Genomic DNA, 21,613 nt, shown 5'->3' on the forward strand with positions numbered 1-21,613 from the left:
TTATCTCAGACTTGTCCTTTTTGAATATCCACTTCCTTCCTTCTTAAACCATCTCCTAATCCCCGCAACACCTAATAAAGACCTCTAGCTCAATTAGGAATAGGTTAGTGTGATAGTAAGTGGCGATGTGTTTGATCGACTCAGAACTTCCTTGTTGTCATTGAGATTGTAAGGTAAAGTGTGCCCACCGCATTAATCGGAGTAGCTAAAACTTGAGTGGAAAAATCAGAGTGGTTTTGTCTTGACATTTATATGAGGACCTACTTAAGGACGCTTAATCCGAAGTTTTCAGAAACGGACCTCGCTATTACATTTCATAGTATTACTCATTGTTATATGTTTATTTTAGATGATTGATTATTATGCATATATTAGCTTAGGGTTCCATTTGGGTTATTCTTATGTATTTGCTAGTGAGATGTATAGATAGTTGAGACATGAATGAGAAAAACAATAGTTTTATTTCTTAGTCGTTGTAGTATAGATGAAGTTTGTGAAAGTACCTTCATTTGAAAAACTCTCACGAGGCTATAACTCGTCCACTAGGAATTCCTAGTGGTTTAAGGCCTTGTTGCATATGGTCAATGCAATCGCGACTCAAAGCGAAACGAGAGTAGTTAGAACTCCATCTTTGGTCACTTATTCTAATTTCTCATCTTTGCTTGAGGACAAAGAAAATGTTTGTTTGGGGGTGGTTTGATAAGAGCCCAAAACTGTAGTTTTAACCCCTTAATAATCATACTTGTTAGACCAATTATGTGAATAATAAGTAAGAGTTAATACTGATTACGTGTTTTTATGCATTTCGGGCTTCAAAGTCCATTATGTGCGAAACTCGCGCCACTTTTAGCGAGATAAAGGAGCAACGGTCGAACTTCCGAATGCCATATCTTTGGACTCAAACCTCGAATTGGGCCTACCTTATGTCAAAACGACCGCTCGGAAAGAGCTTTCCAATGGTCTAAGCCTTGACCCAATCAGAGGAGCAGAAGTGGACGAAAAGTCTGTTGAAGCGAACTGCAGCTGAAGAGGCCTTTTGGGACCGAAAAGAATTGGGTTTTGGCCGATTCTCTGGCCCAAAACATGGCTCCAAGCCCATGCACGATTTTGGATCTGGATTTATAAAACAAAAGCTTCACTCTTTGTTAATGGTAGCTAGTTAGACCTAAATTAATATATAGAATTCTAGATCTAGTTTTATTAATTAAATTAAGTTTTAGTTCTATTTCAATTCTTGTTTTAGATTAAATCTTTGAATCATTATTCTTGATTGATTAGATAAATAAAATAGTTAGTTGTCCATTTCGAATTTTGTCATTTCCATTCTAGATCTAATTTAAATTCTTGTCCTTAATTCATTCCAAATTATTAAATTAGATTCATTATTGTTTAAGTAAGTAAACCTCAAATCTAACATAACATTATGTTTAGTTTAGATTCAATGGGAAATGTTAGTTTGATGAATCAAGGCTAAAACCTCCATTAGAGGGGGGTTGATGAAGCCTTGATGAAAACTTAGTGGTTAGTATAGAATTGGTTGTAGAATCTATTCCACTCTAGAAGGTCGTGTTTCATCAATGGGTGGGCGACCTCACATGCTAGTTAGTATCCGGTAGAAATGTCATGAACCCTAGGGATTAGACTTCGAAATTCTTGCCGTGAAAAACGTAAGAATCGAGATACACGACAATCTATACTAGGTTGTTAAGTTGGATTCGAGGTGGATTCAATTCCCTCTAATTCTTTATCTAGATTCAAGAACATTAGTATTTCCATATAGTTCAGTAGTGACATTCAACATATTGCTTTTCATATTGCATCGTAGTATAATCACCCCTCGTAAAACTCTCATTGACTTAAGACTGATTTCTTAGACTTAGAGAACAATCCGTGCTAGAGAACTAGGAGTGGAACGAACTTCCTACTCCACTTAGTGCAATTCGCATCGAGAGTAGAATCTTTGATAATAGAGTGTAAAAGTTTAGTTTTAGTTTACTTACGTTTTGAATTCATAGTTCATTTCGTAGGTAAACTACTCATTTTATGTTTATCAATCACCATAAATCTAATAAAACTATTATACAAACTAGATCGAGTTTAAAATAATTTTATTTGAAAATTACAGATTAATATTATAAACCACAAAGTGAATAGACTATCTCAATTTGATCCCTTAGTTTCCAAGTACTTATGCACCATAATCACTGTTCATTAACGTATTTCGGTTTATTTTCAATAAAAATATATTCTGATTCAAAAATTTGCCGCTAAATCACCATAAATCTAAGAAAACTATTATACAAGCTAGATCGAGTTTAATATAATTCTATTTGAAAATTATGGATTAATATCCTAAACCACAAAGTGAATAGGCTATCTCAATTTGATCCCTTAGTTTCCAAGTACTTATGCATCATAATCATTTGCTCATTAACGTATTTCGGTTTATTTTTAATAAAAATATATTATGATTCAAAAATTTGCTGCTAAATCACCATAAATATAATAAAACTATTATACAAGATAGATCGAGTTTAAGATAATTCTATTTGAAAATTACGGATTAATATCCTAAACCACAAAGTGATGAGGCTATCTCAATTTGGTCTCTTAATTAGTTTCCAAGTACTTATGTACCATAATCGTTGGTCATTAATGTATTTCGGTTTATTTTCAATAAAAATATATTCTGATTCGAAAATGTGTGTGAGACATTTTGTAAAGCATTTTCAGCCCACAAAATATTTAATAGATCCCGGGCGTATGTCCGGGTCCAAAATCTAGTATATATATATAATAGCAGTCCTTTTTAGAGCAATATGAGGCTATCCACGTTATCTATCAGGGGGATTACGAGAAAAGTGGAGAAAAAAACTCTGAAAAGTGATGAAAGCTAATGATCAAACTTTCACAAGACACAAAACACTTCTATTCTGTTTATCAAAAAAGAAAAAACCTTTCCTTTAAATCCTCTCCCATCCAAAGATTAATCCACCTTTCTTTTTTCTTCTTCAAATTTTCTGGATACTTCTCAATTTCATTGTCAAAAATATTTCACTACTAACTCAAATCTATCACTAAATCAAAGATCAAGTTTTTGAGTTTGACTACTTACTCAAAACTTATTAGCTAAAAGAACATACCCATTAATTAGCTATATTTCCCAGACTGAAATAGGACGATTTCGTAATACAAAAGATGCAAACTGAGAATGAAGAAATAAAAGTGATTGATTGTTAGTTGGATTCTCACTCCACTAGGTAAGCGTTCTTCACGAATACCTTATTTTACTACATTTTTCTTCTCATGTGAATTGCCATAGCTTCAAATTTAATTGTTTCCGCTTAAATTACTATTATTATTAGGAGTTGTGCGGAAGTGATTTGTGTTACTATTATTGATTTAAATTCTTTGTTTTTTTTTAGTTAAATTTAATTACAATGCTCTTGCAGATTCGCGTTTCGATGTATGGAAATTTCTTTCAAGGTTAATGGTTGTCGCCGGTAAAGGGATCTAGAAAGGACCAGGCTGCACTTAAGTTTAGTTGGATTCCACTTACTGGTCTTTTTGACGTTCGTAAGGAAGAAAACGACTCTACACTCTCTGACTTTAATAAGCAAACTGATAAACCACCTTCCGAACCTAAATCTCCTGACAAAAGTAAGTAAATGGAACCAGTGGAACCCCCCGACTGAACAAAGGAATAAATTGAATGCCGATGGGGCGTTAAATGATCGAGGCACAGGACATGGAGGAGTGTTGCGTGATGGGCAGGGAACATTGATCGAAGCTTATTCAGGTTATGGGGGGATGAAATTGGTAATATTTCAAGAACTCAAGGCCATTGAGATAGGACTGATCAGATGTCAGGACACAATACACTTTGCAATCTGCTACAGAGTTTTTCCATCCCCGCCTTGGCTACTATAGGCGTTAGGTTCTTTGCGGGCCTCTCTTGTATCGCCTTCTTCACTCTCCTTTTGGGTGCAGGCTTGGTGCTCGAATTAACAGGTTAGTGAGGCTTACTTTCTCTTTGTTATTTCAAGCGTTGGTGGATGTATTAGTTACTTTGAGAAATTTTGGTTTGCTCATGTATATCAAACAAACTTATTTACTGATTGAATTTTGGATATTCAATAAAGCTTCGTGCATGGTTGAGTTTGCGTGATCATTTCTTATAGACTTTTTGTTTGTTAAGTTTGATTTGTTAAGAATAAATGGTTAGTTTAATTTCATTCACTTTGTGAAGTTTTCATCGAGAATGGTGGTTGTATAAATGATATGTGTTTATATTTTTTTCACCAAAACCTAATTCAAAGCTAATGAATATGTAATTTTTTCTGTTTTAGCATTCTGCATCAATAATTAAGCCAAGCATATTATTTTGCATCAATAATACGCATATTAGGCTCGACATTTTGGCACAAAGAAATGAAAACAAATTTCTGTTTTCTTTGTCCAAATCCCCTCTCTTCGGAACTGTTTCAAATACTAAAGGACTTAACCGCTGGGATGTAAAGGCAAACTTGGTTTGCCCAAGAACTCGAGCACTTGCTTGATTGATTGATTCATAAATCTTTGAGATATATAATAGCATACCCTTTTCGGGCTCAATTAAATCTTTGAGATATATAATAGCATACCCTAGCCTCATGAATGTCTTAGGGCTATTTTGCTTATCAAGATGTGGAGTTTGTAACAAATTATTTCACATTCCAATTAAATGACTAATTTCGAGAAGGGGAAAAGAACTTCCCAATGGGACATCATTGGAGATACATATATACCCCTTGAAACCTATAAATCACATTCCTATCCTACACAACAGATCCTATAATGCATATCTTATACATAAGGATGGTAGAAGCCTTTGGGGCTATTGCATTACCACATATAAGGGTTAATGCTAACACAACAACAGGTGGTATAAAAAAAAACCTCATTAAAAATATCTTTATATATATATAATAGTAGTCTCTTTTTGAGCTCTATTAGGCTATCCACGTAAGGAGGGGGATTACGAAAAAAGTGGAGAAAAAAACTGCTAAAAAGACCCATGCTCTTCCTAATAAACCCCAAATCCCCAGTACTCTTTCCCTAAGACCCCGACCAAAACCCTTTCTTTTCTACAAAGAATCCACAGCAAACAAAACCCACCGTCTCTCAAACATCATCTTCTACACCTAAAATCAAGCGACGAAGTTTCAATTTTGATGACTACCATTTCTTAGTACCCTCTCATATACACTTCTTCAACTCAGTTCTTCTTTTTTTGTCTTCAAATTGGACAAGTTTTAAAGTATGGCATCACAAGTAGGTAATCCTAAACCTACCATCTATCTCAGAATCGGACAACGTTCAACAGCTACATGGCTTGCCCCGAAGGAATTAAGAGCCCTTCAATTCGTAAGACCCAGGTCAATTTTTTTTATTGGTCTAATTTAGTTTGTAATTTGTAGTTTTTTGTTGGACTAAATATTGACTGATGCTTATTGTTTGTAATACGGTGTTTTCTTTTTAGTACACATTTATTATTTTGCATGTTTTCGATAGTTTGTTGTGCTTATAATTGGTTCTTTGGTGGTTTTTAATTATATGTTGATGCTTAAATTTTATGGGAGTGATTGGGTTGTCAATGACTAAAGAGTCCCACAAAATTTAACCCCACCGAAACTATATTTTGGGTTTACACCCTCTCTTCTCTTTCGTCTCCGAACACTTATGTTCGTACGTGATATCTCTGCCAATTCTAAAAAATATGTCTCTTCATATTATCAAAATCCACAAAACCTCAAAATACTAACCGCCAACTCCAATTACCCACCCCCATTCGATGATAGTGATGGTTTTTTTTTTTTTTTTTTTTTTTTTTTTTTTTTTTTTTTTTTCTTCACGTAGCCAGCATAGACTCTCCTAAGCATAGAAGGTTCAAAGAGAGGTGATATAGAATCAATGGACCAAGCCTACCAATTTTTGAGCAAGGTACGAAATCGTGCTACAAGTTTTTGAGTTCTTTAGAATATAAAAAAGAAAACACTGAAGTTTCAATTTTTTTCCCCTCCTGAGTTGAGTTTTTAGTGGTTGCTCAGTCACCCTCAGTTCCTCTCACATTCAGTCTACATTGGCGGCGGAGATCTACTTTTTCCAGTTGAGAGGGGAAAAAAAGGAAACTCATAACCCAAGAGAGGCAAATGCAGTTATCTGTGTGCAAATGAGAGGCAAAGAGTTTTGATGATAAAGGATTTGGTCCTCCTCCCCGCAAAATGGAAGGGAACTTGCTAGAGTCTTTGATAACTTTACCGCAATAAGTAAAAATCTGTTTCAGAGCAATATTATTCAATGTTTGTATGATTACTCCAAATCAAATTTCATTAGAAACCGATAAAGTTTCATTTTGACAAAGAAGGCCATTGAGCTCGATTCTACAATAGCGAGGGGTGAATATGGTAGCTCGACTTCAAATCTCCAAGAGATTATGAGGGACCAGATCCCATAATTGCTTCAACAAATTGAGGAAATGTTGTAAAAGGTGCTAGCTATTATGGACTCGCTTTTCGGCGATGCAATAGCAGATAGAGTCAACATCATATCGTTTCTCTTGGTCCGAGGAGCCACGAGAATACTTCAAGGACCGAATAGCAATTGGCTCTTTCCATGCAATGAGGAAAGGAATATTGACCTCAAATTCAGCAGAAACGACCATTTCGAGGGCGTCTCCAACTTCTCACCTTGGTCTTTAACGGTGGTTTGCCAAAGACCATCGACAGAAATTTGTGTCCCAAGTTGTGCTTGGCGATGGACAAATCTTTACTGTAAGTCCCCACAACATCCTTTGCTATTCATTCATTACCATTTGATTCCCCTTCTATAACGCTGTGCTTTTGCAAACATGAAGGGAACTGCCATCAACAATTTTGTGCTCAATGGAACATCATACCCCTTAATATGGGGAGGAGATGTAGCTAATGTGTCCGCTGGTGCAAAACCTGATTTTGCACGTTTCTGTTTGCCTGGTAATCTGAATTCTCTCAAAGCGGAGGGAAAGATTGTTCTCTGCGATGGATTCTGGGATGGTTCAGGGGTCTTATTAGCAAATGGAATAGGAGTTGTAATGGCTGATATCATGGATGACTATGCCTCCTCTTTCCCATTACCGGCCACTCTAATCAGCATTGAAGACGGCATAAAAGCACTGGATTACATCAGGACTACAGAGTAAATATATATAGTACATTGATTTATAATCATTGGAGAGTAAACAGGTTGGTCTGAAAAAATCCTAAATACAATGTCTTACCTTATCGAATTTAAGTTTCATATGTTGTGTTTTTTCTTGCAAGTTTATTTATCTCAATATAATGATATATTGTAATAATATTGGCATGCATAGTAGTTATGGAAGTAAATATCATGATATAGGTGGCAATGAATGTTTGTTTGTACACCATATTGCACCATTTGCAATGTTGAAGTACTGAGACAAATAATAGTTATCATAATAGAAATCATTTCACTGGGATGAATCACATGTTACAGGCTGCTCAGTAGGAATTATTTCTATCACAATTTGCTTTTTGACACTCATCAAAGTATGAAGGTACGATTTTTTATTTTCAATTCCTCCCCCCCCGATATTTTAATCATATACATATAATATGCTAAATTAAGATTGATCTTCTATGTGATTATTTAAGTGCACAAGTTTGAAATGCAGCTGACATTGTGTTTTGTGTATATTGTAATTACTTCTATGTGCTACTATCTCCACCAAAGCGAACATTGAGTAGTAGATTGAAATGGTATTATTTGTTTGGTTTAAAACAATGTTCATTTTGTTCACACCCAAGAACAAACAATAAAAACAAACAATGTGAATTTGAGTCTATATCCAACTGATAGGATACATAACTTTTCCATCAGTGCCCATGTTGATAATTATTTGTTGATCATCAGTACCCTAAAAAAGTTTTTCCAATTATTAGTTGTTGGAAGTCTACCCTTGCTGATTGGTGTTTGTGTTTTTGTATGCAATTTGCTCAGGAACAAGCATTCTTTCGACAAAGTGCGTTAATCTAGAGAAAGAAAAGGTAATAACACTTGGTTTTCTTGCTGTATTTAAGTTGGTTTTTAACACTTAATCAAGTATACGATATGCTCTAAAATTGTATAACATTGTGTATATTTTTCTGTTGACACCATATCTTGCACACGTTCTATTACAATAGGTTGCGAAAAATGTAATAAGCTCTTAATCCAGTTCCCTTTTAAATGATATTCCCCAGGTTTGACTATAATATATATGCTCTTAATCAATAGGTTTGGCTATAATAGCAGTCCCCTTTAGAGCGCTCTGAGGGTGTCCACGTCGACAGGGGGATTACGGAAAATCAGGAGAGAAAAACTGCGAGTCTGCGTCTGTGATATATGTCTCCAACAAAAACTCCAAAACTCCGAAACTTAGGGATACAGTTGAAGAACGCAAGACTAAGAGTCCTCTCTGCAGACGGAATGAAACAGAGAAACCCCACATACTAAAAACCCATCTTTCTTCACTCTCTCCCTCTCATCTCCACGGTGGTGCTTTTCTCTGATTACCTAACTAAAATGATCGCAAGTGCTTCCTTTTTTCTATCAACAGAGCAATCTAATCATCAAAATATAAAGGTACGATTTTTTTTTTCAAATTTTCTATAGTCTCTATACAATTAGAGTTACATGTGAGTGCAAAGAGTTTGATCCATGGCTAAACTCGCACTATCTTTTCCGTGACAATATTTGCTTTGCTTCCATGAGAACTTGATGCCTCTTTACTGATATTTCCTTCAGTGCTTGCTGACTTGCTGTTGTTGCAATTCAATTTGCTCCACTTCATTTCTATGCTCTTCATCATCACTTTGGTCATATAAATAATCTGCTAGACCTTCTATTTTATCCGTGGAAATCTCTTCTTATTTGCTTCCATGATAGCTAGCTGGATTCCTCTTTACTGATATTTTGTTTAATGCTTGCTGATATTGGAATTCAATTTGCTCCACTTCCTTTCTATACTCTTCATCATCTAAGCGAGGTACCAGTACATACATGGAGCTATCTCTCCTTGAAGCCCTACCGTCAATGGAATTCCAACCTTAAAATTAAAATTGTAAGGTACCTTTACTAAGGAGTTATTCTTCAGTAGGAATCAGCTCAATCTGATGATGTTAGTTGTCTAAAGTTTGACTTGCTAGGGTCAGAGAAAACTGAACCAAATAATAAGGTGAAATGTGTAGATACTTATGCCATCCTAAGCGTTCACTCTATTAGGTATCTAGAATTCGTTGTCATTACTTCTACTTTAGCTACCTCATTTCATAAGGAATTGTATATCATTACAGGTTACCAAAACAAGCGCATTGTGTAGTTTCTTGACTTTCTTCTATATATTTTCTTATTTAGTTTGTATAATGTAATTAATATACGCATGCACGACATAAAAGAAAAGTGGTGGATGATGGAGAACTGGGAAGCAAAGACATCTCAAAATTGCACAAAATGGATCACCATCTTTGATCCAGAATGATGTTAATATAGAGACTCATACATATCATGGTAGAGGTACATATCATGGTACTGGACGAAGCACCATCTCGCAAGCACTCCCACAATAGACAACATCGTCGACGGCTTCATCTCTTCAGCAGAGAGATTCACGCCAATATGTAAACACAATAGACAACATCTTTGATGGCTTCATCCCTTCAGCAGAGAGATTTACACCAATATGTAAACACACTCTTCATTAGTTTACTTAAGCAATTCTAAGGTAATCTTCTTCTGTGAATGATAGCAACTGTAATTTGTAAATGAAATATACTTTCCATTCATTCACATAAGTGGGGTTTGATTAGTACGAACAACGCAAGCAGGATAAAAATGGCAACCGAGTTATATTGAGACTTGAGAGTGAGTTGTCTTTTCTCTTATCCATATCTTTCTTTTTTTGAATTCAATATGCTTTTATTTCATGACCTTACAACTTCTAGATAGAATTGTAATACTGGCTGCAAAATATATTTTTTTTAAGAAAGTTGAATTGTAATGGTAAATAATATTAGTGGTTAATATGATTTTATATAAGTGTTTTTCAGTTAATCTGAGTGCTTCATATGCTCTTTTATTTTACACCCACACACAAAAGAAACATTTGAAATACTAACTGAGGTTACCAGGACTTGAGTTCCAAATTTGAGATTTGAGGATGGGTGTACCCAATTCCCAATGTTATTGTTTTTTTGCAGGTTGTAAGAGGAACATATACTTCTGCAATTGTGTTTCCAGAGTGCATGTTGGATATGAAATAATTGATGAAGAGCTTCTCTGAAATGTGAATACAGTGTGTCGCAATATGCCTTTAGATCTATCCAAGGCAGCATCCTATGACACTTTTTAGAGATCATGAAAAGTTGATGCTTGCAAGGAATATGATTACAGAGCGCCATGATCTTAACACCGCCAAATATGAGTTTTGTTCTATGAAAAAGATTGATGTAGCAGTTCACTGGAAAGTAAGGGCACAATGGAATAGAATCAAGCTCAAAGCCAAGCCAACTTTTGCGCTGAACTGTGTGCTAAGAAAGAAATTAAAGGGACTACTTTACCTAAGGGAGTGAATCATGGTCTCATAGGCCTGCATTTGTACACAGGGTACAGAGCCCACACTCCACCACCTATTTTAGATTTCTTATGCAATCCTTTGTAATTTTGAAACCTGTACAGGGTTCTCATAGGCTCATCACAATGTCTTTAATTTATGCTATCATTACACCTTTATCTTAAGAACAAAAGTTAAGAAGGTTGAATTCATGTTTGTTACATATACTCTATTAAAGTTTTTTTCCTCTTTGAAACAGTTTTACAAGATGTTAAAGTTTTTCATCATTCATTTTTGCCCATTGTATTTCAAGTATATTCAACGAATACTTTATTAAGCATATGAACTGAGAAAGAATGAGCGTCAACCTGGGGAAGAGATTGGGATCCTCACCTCACTTGCTTCCGGAGCTAAGTGCTCTCAACATGGGAGCTAAACATATGCCTTCTAGAACAATGCACAATTCACAAAATTACATTTAGTTTTATTATATTGTTTTTACTGAGGAAAAGTATCTTCTTGGAACTGCTCTTAGTGGAGTGGGTAGGGATAATGGTATATAAGGTAACCATCAGAAAGAGGCTTCAAGCAATGGGCAAACCAATTAGATACCAAATTGGACGCCCTAGCATAAGCTTATCTATGCATTTATGCAATCATCGAATAGGAATCCGTATTCTGATGGCTTTATCCATGTCACCAGGGGGATTACAGAAAAACAGGAGTGAAATATGGAAGTTTACATAGACCCGAAAATTTAACCAAAAAAACCGATTTTTCACAACACTCAAAAATGCTATTATATATATTCGTAATAGAAAAAACCACAAGTTCCCATTACTCTTCTCCCTACCAAAACCCTTTCTTCCCCCTCACTCACTGGATTTAACTCCGGTCAAGAGCCAAATTATCTATGAGTTAAAACTTAGTGAGTCCAAGTTAACATATGAACCCTCTTATTGAAACGTGAATGAATTGAACCTGGGAGTGAATATCTACTATGTTTCATTTTGAAGCATCTACTTAGTAATTAAGTGGTAGATTTACGTAGTCACTATACATTCTACAAGGTGTTAAGTACAAAAACCTATCTAAACACATTCTACACATCACCTCAAGTCACTTGAGCAGAAGATGCTAATAACTCATGTGTTGTGCCTTAGTGCTCTATCAATTGTTGCATGCATGGTATGATGTGTGAACTAATAATATAAAATGAAGTTATCTAATTTCATTATGCTCAATCTAATATAATATTATTCCAACTTTCTCTCTCTCTCTCTCATGTTCGTTTATATAGTTTTGAATTATGTTAATAAAAATTTATCTTCACCAAAAAAAAATAAAAAAATAAAAAAATAAAAAGAATATATGGTGCCAGAGTGCATGCTAAGGACATAGTATTGTGCATATATCTACCAATTGTTATGTCCAAAGTCTAAAGTAGTGTGTGTTCCCAGCACATCCTTAAATGCTATGAACTACTATAGGTTTAAGTTATGTAAGCTATTCACCTTACATTAGTCTACCCATTATATGTCAATATTAAGTACAATCATAGTCGGGATGAGTCAGGACTAAATTGTTAGGTAGTGTTGCTAGAATAATTAACGGGAAATCAAAAACTTGATGCAACTGACCGACGGGAAATCATAAACCGGATCGCGAAATGCATTGAACTAACCTCAAAGAATAATTAAGCAAAAATCGGATAATTGGATGCAAATGCATTGAACTAAACTCAAAGAAGAATAATTATGAAAAATCGAAAACTGGGTGATACTGCATCGAACTAATCTCGAATAATAATTAACGGAAATTCAGAAACTGGATGCAAATACATTGAACTAACCTCAAAGAATATTTAACGAGAAATCGGAAACTGGATGCAAAATGCATTGAGCTAACATCAAATAATAATTAACGAAATCGAAAACTAATTAAATGCAACTACATTGAACTAACCTCAAAGAATATTTATTAACATGAAATTGGAAACTGGATGCAAATGCACTGATTCAACATGAAAGAATAATTAACGGGATATCGAAAACTGGATGCAAATACATCAAACTAACCTCAAAACATCGTTGTATTATATGTAATGGGAATGTCTCGACACGTATAATTTTGCATTTAAAATAATGTTTATCATATCTCTTTTGGTATGATTGTGATTGCATTGCTATTCAATTAGCTTAAATATGATTTTCGCCTCATTGGGCATACTCACAAATCTTCAATCAAATTTCTATTATTAAACAACAAAAAGAAGTCAAAAGATTTTATCAAGAGTGGGGTTTTCACGTTACAAGAATTTTAAATGAGTGATCAATATAATGATAGCATCTTTAATGATTAGACCTCAAAAACACTAAATTTTTTTTGACCAAACAAACACCGAGACATTAAAAATTCGAGACCAAATTACGCTACTTTCGAAACACCGCGCTAAAAAGCCCACAGTTTAGCCCACTTATGTTGTTTCGAAGACCATGTTGCTTTCTGAAAACTGCGCGCTTATTGAACACCACATCGTACATTTGATACAACATTTGGTTTTATTTTTATGTTTTTTTTATTTGGTCTCACTACTAAAAATGGTTTTTATCAAATTTTCAAAAATTTAGTGTTTGGTATTCCAAAGGTCTCACCATTAAAGATGCTTTGAGTAAACATTGTTGTTGTCAAGGCAAAACTTCAAAGACAACGCATGTAGAAATTGGCATACTTTGGTTTGTGACCAAATAACGAAGAGTTATTTGGCATGTAGATGTATCGATACATTAGACCTACAATATGATAGCAGGGTTATCAGGAACCACACTTCCCAATCAAATAGGCTATTTATAATCTCTCATGTTTTACAATTTAGAAACACCTCCCTCAATTATTCTAATTAACTCATTTCATTTTAAGTAATTTACAAAAAACTGTTTCACTTTACTAAAATTAGAATTAGTTTTCATATTATTTAAAATAATTAAAAAAACCTCATTCACGTCACTGAAATTATAATCAACTCCTCATAATATTTTTATATTGTTTTTTAAAAATATTATAGCAACAGGTTTAAAATTTTGAAAAAAACTGATGCGCATTACGATTCGCATACTTAATATACCTACAAAGTCCAGTCCAACCTGCTAACGTAAAACCTTAATGATTCATTTATGCACGGTTCGCATACTAAGTCGAGTCCAACCTGCTAACGTAAAACCTTAATGATTCATTTATATGCACGGTTCACATACTTGATAGACCTACAAAGTCGAGTCCAACCTGCTAACGTAAAACCTTAATGATTCATTTATGCTAAATTATGATTTGTCGCACACTGGTAAGAGATGGAGTCAGACACGGATTCTTGGTATCACGCTGCAGCTAAGCATCCAGTATTTTACAATGAATGCTATGCCTTGACTTGACTACACCAAGATGGTTAGGTAGAACTATCGATGTTAAACTGCTATGCGAAATTGTGTGGTCTACTTTAGGGCGCGTGCAACATAGACAACAACTGCAATTACTTGACGCATATTGAACCTAGGTTGAGAAGTTCACACCCTTTGACACTGTCCCTTTGATAGTAGACATTTTGAACTACATTTCACCTTTCAAAATTTGTTTTTCTTGCGCTTTGATTTGGTTGAAGACACTTTTAAAAGACATACATACAACCAGGCCACAAGTTAATGTGTAGTCCAAAAAACTGAAAAAGTACCATTCTTTTAATAATTGGTTGGGGCCACCCTCCACTTTGGTGATTTTTTAAAAGACAAAAAATGAGAAAGAGGCAAAAAGCCTATTTATGGGCTTCACTATGGTACTGGGCCAATTGTAGCCCAAATAAGAAAAGCCCAAAAATTGTAAGAAAGAAATGAGATTCTCCTCGGCTATCAAGTTTCAAGAAAATCTTATCTTCTGCCCTGGCAAATTTGCAAGAAATGGCTTATGCCTCACTTCACTTCATTTCTTATCCAAAACCACTAAACCCCTGCAAAAACCATCTCACTAGTCCAAACCACTTCATCATCAAATGCACATCAAACATTCCAACAGCTCAAAACACAGATACTCCAAACAATAACTTAAAACCCGAAACAGATTCCCAGCCTGCAGACCCCTATGCCATAATAGAAAGACGTAGAAAATCCGAAATAATACGAGACAGAAAGTCTGAAATGGGATTAGTAAAACCCGAACCACCAAACTTTGAAATCGGTTGGAAAAGAACGAAAGAGATAGTGTTAGAGAAGCCAAAAGGGTACATTATTATGGACTTTTTGGAGAAGTTAGATGGTTTAATGGGACGACAGTATGGTTCTACAGAGTTATTAGCTACAACGGGAGAAATTGTCGCGGAAAGAGCGAGAGAAGAAGCAGAAGTGTTAAGAGAAAGTGGAGAAGTTGATGAGAGATTGATAACTGAGCTGTTTAGAGTATTGAGATTAATGGAAATGGATTTAGCTATGGTTAAAGCTGCTGTTAAAGAAAAAACTTTGAGTGAAAGGCTTGAACAAGCCAAAGCTAGGTGCAGACAGGCTATACTTGTTGCTAATTCATTTTGATGTGCTTAAATTTTGTAATACAGAACAATAATATTTGGGATTACATAAAGTATTTTGATGTGTTTATTATAAATGTTACTGTTGTTACACAAGCGCGTTAACTTGTAATTTTGTTTCGTAAGTTGATATGATGTATTGATACAGATACTATACCATCAGTATAATGCCAACGTTTGTCAACAACAAATTTGGCTCAACCTCATATGATCATCAATCAAATAAAAAATTATTCTGGCCTCATTCACACTTTAGAGCAAAGGAGTTGCAAGCCAAATACTTCCACGTTCCAACAAGTACAAACTATGGTAGGTTAATGGTATTCATCACTGTTGAAAACACCCCATGCTCCTTACTGTTTCAACTGGGTTTAAAAAATGTGAGGTTAAATAAGCTACAAAGTGCTCACCTTAACAAAAGCAGATTACATGAAAACGAAAATCTAAGCTTCAACCTCAATGGCCCCTATGGAGGATGAGGAACAACGAGATCTTTAAACAGAAACTAAGAGGTGTCGGTTGAGAAGGCAGGAATCGAAGTCAAAGAGTTCTTGTGGTGTTGGCTATCTACTTCACCAGGGGAGAAGACTGCAGTTCAGCTAGAGACTTGATTCTTGATTGGGAGCAAACATTTCTATGTGCTGATTCAACCCCTTGTGCTCATTTAGTGCTTTCTGGTGTAACTTAGGTTCAGTAGTAGATGAGAACTAGGGCAGGGATCGGGTCGGGTTCGGGTTGGATATGGTATATCCGAATCCGAATCCGATTATATCTGAAATTTAATATCCGAATCCGACCCGAACCCGATTATATCTGAAATTTAATATCCGAATCCGACCCAAACCCGATCGGATAATACTAAAAATTAAAAAAAAAATCCAAAAATTATATCTGAATCCAAACCCGAACCGAACACATAAACAGATATGCAAATCGACCCGAACCTGATGTATTCGGTAATCGGATCAGATCAGATTCGGGTCTATCCGACCGGATTTTCTGCCCTAATGAGAACCTCACTACTATGTTACCTTTTTTTTTCGTACTTGAAAAAAAAAAAAAAAAAAATTACCTAAAATATTTGGCTGTTTTTTTTTTTTACAATTAATGCAATTTACTTTGAATTTATTCTAAAAATAAACGAACTTTCAATTATTTTATAGATCTGATTCAACGTGTCTGATTTCCGAAAATCAAGTGTAAAGTTGACGTTACCTTTAACATCACCTGATTATTTGATCGATGGCAATAATGACTTTGTACTCACACATGTTTAGTTGGACAAAAAGCAGACATCAGTACATCACCCAATTGATTGTTATTTATTTTGCATTTGATTTGACGGAAATCAAACACGTTGTATCAATTGTAAAAAACAATAAAATATATTGCAATTTTAGATAATTTTGCCAAAAAAAATATTATTAACAATAATGTAAGGAGGAGAAATAAAATACACGACATTCAGCATTCAAACGTGTTAGGTTCCAAGACAGCGGGGCGCCAGGATCGGACCCCCTTATTATTGGTCGACCTTTATGGAATGGACCGTAGATGAGGTACTCCATAGTCCCATTAGTCAGACAAACCGTACAAACTTATTTACATATTGGATGTCCCGAGACTTCAGTGGTAAGCAAGAGGTTCGTACTTCTTAACAAGCAACGTTGTCTGCACTGTATTCATGAATATAGAGAACACATCCAAATTTTGTTCTTCCTAAATAAAAGTCATTGTGTTACTACATTCAATTCCATTCCATTTTTCAGTTACTATCTACTTGCGCGCAGTACAAATTCTTGAATGTCAATTTACACAATGTTTAAACGCCAGTCAGCTTTATAGCAATTCTTTAGAGTTCTTTGAGTAATGAGTGTTCAATAGCTAAATAGGTGCCACAATCTAAGACCTCATGTAAAGACAAACGTTCACTTAAACGAGTTAAACACGTTTAACCTTAATAGAAGTTATGTGTGAAGTGTGACCAAGAGATCACTAAGTAGCAACGTCGTTAACTCCTCTTTCTCAAATGAAATTCATGCCATATATATTTTCATCGACAATATATATTTTCATCAACAATACAACGAGTTATTGATTGATCATTTGTCTTAATTGCCAGCAAGGACGTGAACAGTTCTTCCAGCTATCGTGTTCAATACTAAGCCAAATATAGATTATTAATCTCTCACCAGAGTAAATTTGTTGCCTGGCGGCCTGGCCCAGTTTCGGGATGTATATGTTATATGAAATGAACATTTGAATAAGAAACTTGCGTTTCTTCATTTCATTGCATTGTCCTACTTTTACTTATGAAGTGATTAAGTTAAGGCATGCGTATAATCAGGTGCCAATCCAGGATTTTAGATAAGGGGTCTGCATGGAGTTCACTTTTAAATATTTTTTTAGAAACCAATAATCAATATCTACGTAAAATTATTTAAACATAAATTTGAATGATTTTATTCAAAATAGACAAAAGAGTGTTTTCATTATAGACCTAGACAAACATAATAAAGAAATGAACAAATATAACATAGACATAATGTAAAACAATTTACTTTAAGTAATGAATAGGGAATAAAATGATAAATAGATTGGGCCGGAAGTCAGGAACTGGTACTGCCGAGGAACTGGAACTGCTGAAGAACTTAAAGAAGTTTAAAAAGAAGTCAATTTTTCTTTTGTGAACAGCAAAAATTGTTTTTCGTTTTTTGTTTTTTTTTTAGTTTTCAATTTTTACTTTTTAACGTTTTGTGATTGTGAGAACTGAGAAACGTGGGATTGTGAGTCTCTGACTTGAGAGAAAAGTGGTCCACTGGGCCCGGAATTGGGACTTGTGAACGAGTCAGTCTGGCCTAAACCTTCAACGAGTCAGTGGGATTCATTTTTTTTTTCGCTATTCATACTTCATTTTTTTTTTTGGAAGTTAGGGGGGCTGTAGCCCTGGTTAGCCAACCGGTAGATCCGCCCTTGCGTGTATTAGTAAAATATGGTTCACAACTTCGTACTAGTAGTGACAGTAATATACTAATGTGTCCTCAAAATGCACTGTGCACTCGCCCAAGATGTGAAACAGATGGCCAAGAACGATTTAATGTTTCTCAACATGGGCAAGGTAGATTAGGAACAGTTAGAAATGCCAAACGAGCTATTATTTTAGAATGATGTTATCCATGGCACTGAGATCATGCTTGTACATAGACTAATTTACGCCCATGCTTAGGGCGGGTACGTACAGAGTCGATCTCGTGGAAATTTCACTCAATAATAGGATCCAATTCACTGTACTGTTTCTGCAAAGAGTGAAATTTTGATAGCAAAGTTTCAGTCCTGTGGTGAATAAGTGTGCACGTCATTCCCTTGTACGTGACTCGCTCAGAAGTTCACTAGTTACTACTAGTCCTATGATTGAAACAATCTATAAAAGTAGTAATGATTATGTATAACTCATTAATGAATCTTTATTGTGATAGAAAGATGAATTTGGGTGTTCGGCGGAAAGGTGCATGGAGTCAAGAAGAAGATTTGCTGCTGAGAAAATGCGTCGAGAGGTATGGAGAAGGACACTGGCATCAAGTACCCCTAAGGGCAGGCAAGTTACTATATTCTTCATTGGAAACATGCTGTATATAGTGTAAATGTACAGTAAGCTACTTGTTTGTAAGCTTGAGACGACCAGATTATCTACTTCCGGTTGCAAAAAGAATCTAGTTGAATTCTGCAATCGGGTTTCTTTTGTTTATAACTGTAACCTACTCTTTGTAGTAGTCAATCTAGCTGGTTTGTCACTAAATCTTTTAATGGAAATTATAAAGTGATTTTTCATGTTATATAAGTATATAACTCATCTGATCATGAAACTTTTCTTTAGGGCTCAATAGATGCCGAAAGAGCTGTAGGCTTAGATGGTTGAATTATCTCCGTCCTAACATTAAGCGGGGAGGATTCAAGGAAGATGAAAATGATCTCATTATCAAGTTGCATAAGCTCTTGGGAAATAGGCAAGTCACAATTCTTCCTGTTTTCGCTGTTACTTTTAGTATCCAAAATCTATATTATGTTATTCAACAAAAATGCTAATTATTATCTTTATCTCTACGTACTTTTCAGATGGTCACTGATTGCTGGTAGACTTCCAGGCCGGACTGCTAATGATATAAAGAACTATTGGAACTCGCACTTGAGCAGAAAATTAGAAGTTCATCCCAAGTTAAGACCCAAACTGAAAAGAACTGAAGTTATAAGGCCACAACCTAGGACTTTCGATGCCAAATCAAATAAATCGCGTGGTCTATCCATGTCCAATAACAATCAGCAGCAGCAGCAACAACAACAACAAATAGAAAAAAGTGATTATTTGATGCCTAGTGAAGAGAAGTCCATGTGGTTGAATAGTCTAGAAGAAGTATATCAAAGTTTATGGGATGGAGATGTTGAAGATGGACTACCAACAAACTCTATGATGGAGGATAGTCACAAATTGGATGGAGAGAGCACAGTTCAATGGGATGAATTTCTCAGCAATGACTTTTGGAGCATAGACAAGTAATATGGTGCGTGCGTGCCAAGACTGTTAGACGTACTGCAGAATGCAGATTATCATAACGGTACTAGTCTACTTTATAACCAATTTAGCTAGTTTATGACTACTTCATTGATGATTAATAATTCGAAGCTACTTCCAATTATAGCTAAAGTTCACTGATTCACTCTCTTCTTCAAAAGACAACTTCAATTTCTGAATGTAACTATGCAAGTGCCGCATCTGCTAGACAAATGCATGAACATGAACTTTTTGGCCTGGACCAGGGACGGACCCACGGTATACTGAAGGTATTCAGTTGAATACCCTCAATTTGGGGGGAAAAAAATTAAACCTGTGACGAGTATTCAAACCTTTGTTATTTAGCTTCTGTTTGCCGGATGATTCTTGTATTCAACCTTGGTATATGTTAATTCAACGTTTGCTATTTAAGCTAGCTTTGTTTGCTTGATTATTTAATCACTTATTTTATAAATCGTGTTTCTCTACATATTCAATTATATTGTCCACCCTACCATGCAACCAGTACATAATTATTTATTTGTATGAAATTATTAGAACTTAGTATGCAACTAAAACATTTTTGATTATTTATTTATATATATATATATATATATATATATATATATATATATATATATATATATATATATATGTTTCCAAGAATATAGTTTGGTTATCCAAAGACAAAAACAGAGAAAAAAGTAATTAAGTTGATTATTGCAAAAAAAAAAAAAAAAGTATGAAATTCAGTTTTGCATTCTAGTATTTTTTTTTTTTTTTTTTTTTTTTTTTTAGAAAAACTTCCAAAGTAAATTTGGCCTATTAACTATTCTCTCTCTTTTTTCTTTTTTTTTTTTCAAAAAATTATCATTTTTTTAAAATACAACTTAAATTTTCTTAATAAATGTATAAAGCAATATTGATTGACCTTGAATACTCTGGGTGAAAATCCTAGGTCCGTCCCTGGCCTGGACCCCTCGTGCTTAATGTCACAATAAACGACGATAGTACATGCTACTTGTGCTGCTGGGATCAACCAAAGATGTGATCCAGACGTCCAATAACAATGATGAGTCCCGTACGTACTACTTTTGTTTTGTTAGTGTTGTATCCCTTTTTTTCTTCTCACTCTTTTTCTCTCTCCTCCTCCTTTCTCACCCTCTTTAGGTCTCTTTTTTTTCTCTTCCCCCTTCTCTCTCTGCCTCCTCTTTCTTCTTATACCCCCCCCCTTTTTCTCCCTTCACTGTCCACCTATCTTCCCATCTCACGGTCTTTTGTCTTCCACGTGGCTATTGCTTAGGTATTTGCGGTCATGATCCCATACTCCATTGTTCCCTTTCTTATTTTGCACTCACGCCCATCCGCCGTCTATCCGAGGCTTCTGTAGATTGTGACACTACAAATGCCCCCTCTCGAGTCTGCGTGCTCTAGGTCCGTAGAAGACCCTTTTTCTCCTTGCCCTAGGTCCCATCCCATCCCTTCTTCCACTTACGTCACCCTAGTATATATGCTATCCCACGTGGTCCTCACACGTGCTCTAGTCAGTGACTCCTCATTTCTTGCGCCTCCACGTGTCGTGTTTCCCATGGTCCCCCTAGCGACTCCTCGATTTCCATTCAAGGTCTTTTACCATTATGCCCCTCTCTGGCTTTAAGTCCCGCTCGATTCCCCTTCTTTCTCTCATTCGTTTCAAGCCAACTTTCTTTCTCGTTTTCGTCTACCATTTTCGCTCCTCTTCCCTTGAATCCATTGTAACTCCCCTTCCACCAGCGCCGTTCTCCGCTACGGTCTCTCTTTGCTCCTTCTTCAGGGCGACTACTCGCGCGCAATTTTGCTCGTTCGGTGCATTGATCAAGGTTGGTTCTCT

General features: G+C 35.4%; 1 protein-coding gene, 1 long non-coding RNA gene and 1 pseudogene across 3 annotated transcripts; all 3 read left to right on the forward strand.

Moving 5' to 3' along the window:
• Nucleotides 1-6,766: 6,766 nt before the first annotated feature.
• LOC147477587 (uncharacterized) lies at nucleotides 6,767-9,168 on the forward strand. The gene is made up of 4 exons (XR_015209469.1): nucleotides 6,767-6,812; nucleotides 6,896-7,215; nucleotides 8,041-8,087; nucleotides 8,283-9,168. It is a non-coding gene; the product is annotated as an uncharacterized LOC147477587 (long non-coding RNA).
• Nucleotides 9,169-14,348: 5,180 nt separating this feature from the next.
• Nucleotides 14,349-15,274, forward strand: LOC147477588 (protein CHLORORESPIRATORY REDUCTION 41, chloroplastic pseudogene; annotated as a pseudogene). Its single transcript, XR_015209013.1, has one exon. The product of XR_015209013.1 is annotated as a protein CHLORORESPIRATORY REDUCTION 41, chloroplastic pseudogene (transcript).
• Nucleotides 15,275-18,545: 3,271 nt separating this feature from the next.
• Nucleotides 18,546-20,231, forward strand: LOC147477589 (transcription factor MYB90-like). Its single transcript, XM_086582469.1, has 4 exons — nucleotides 18,546-18,562; nucleotides 18,674-18,792; nucleotides 19,082-19,201; nucleotides 19,311-20,231. The coding sequence occupies exons 2-4, from the start codon at nucleotides 18,707-18,709 to the stop codon at nucleotides 19,747-19,749; spliced, it is 645 nt and encodes a 214-aa protein (XP_086438595.1). The 5' UTR covers nucleotides 18,546-18,562; nucleotides 18,674-18,706; the 3' UTR covers nucleotides 19,750-20,231.
• The last annotated feature ends 1,382 nt before the right edge of the window (nucleotides 20,232-21,613 follow it).

Source organism: Coptis chinensis, chromosome 9 (genome assembly GCF_015680905.1).
Source record: "Coptis chinensis isolate HL-2020 chromosome 9, ASM1568090v1, whole genome shotgun sequence".
Lineage (NCBI taxonomy): Eukaryota > Viridiplantae > Streptophyta > Magnoliopsida > Ranunculales > Ranunculaceae > Coptis > Coptis chinensis.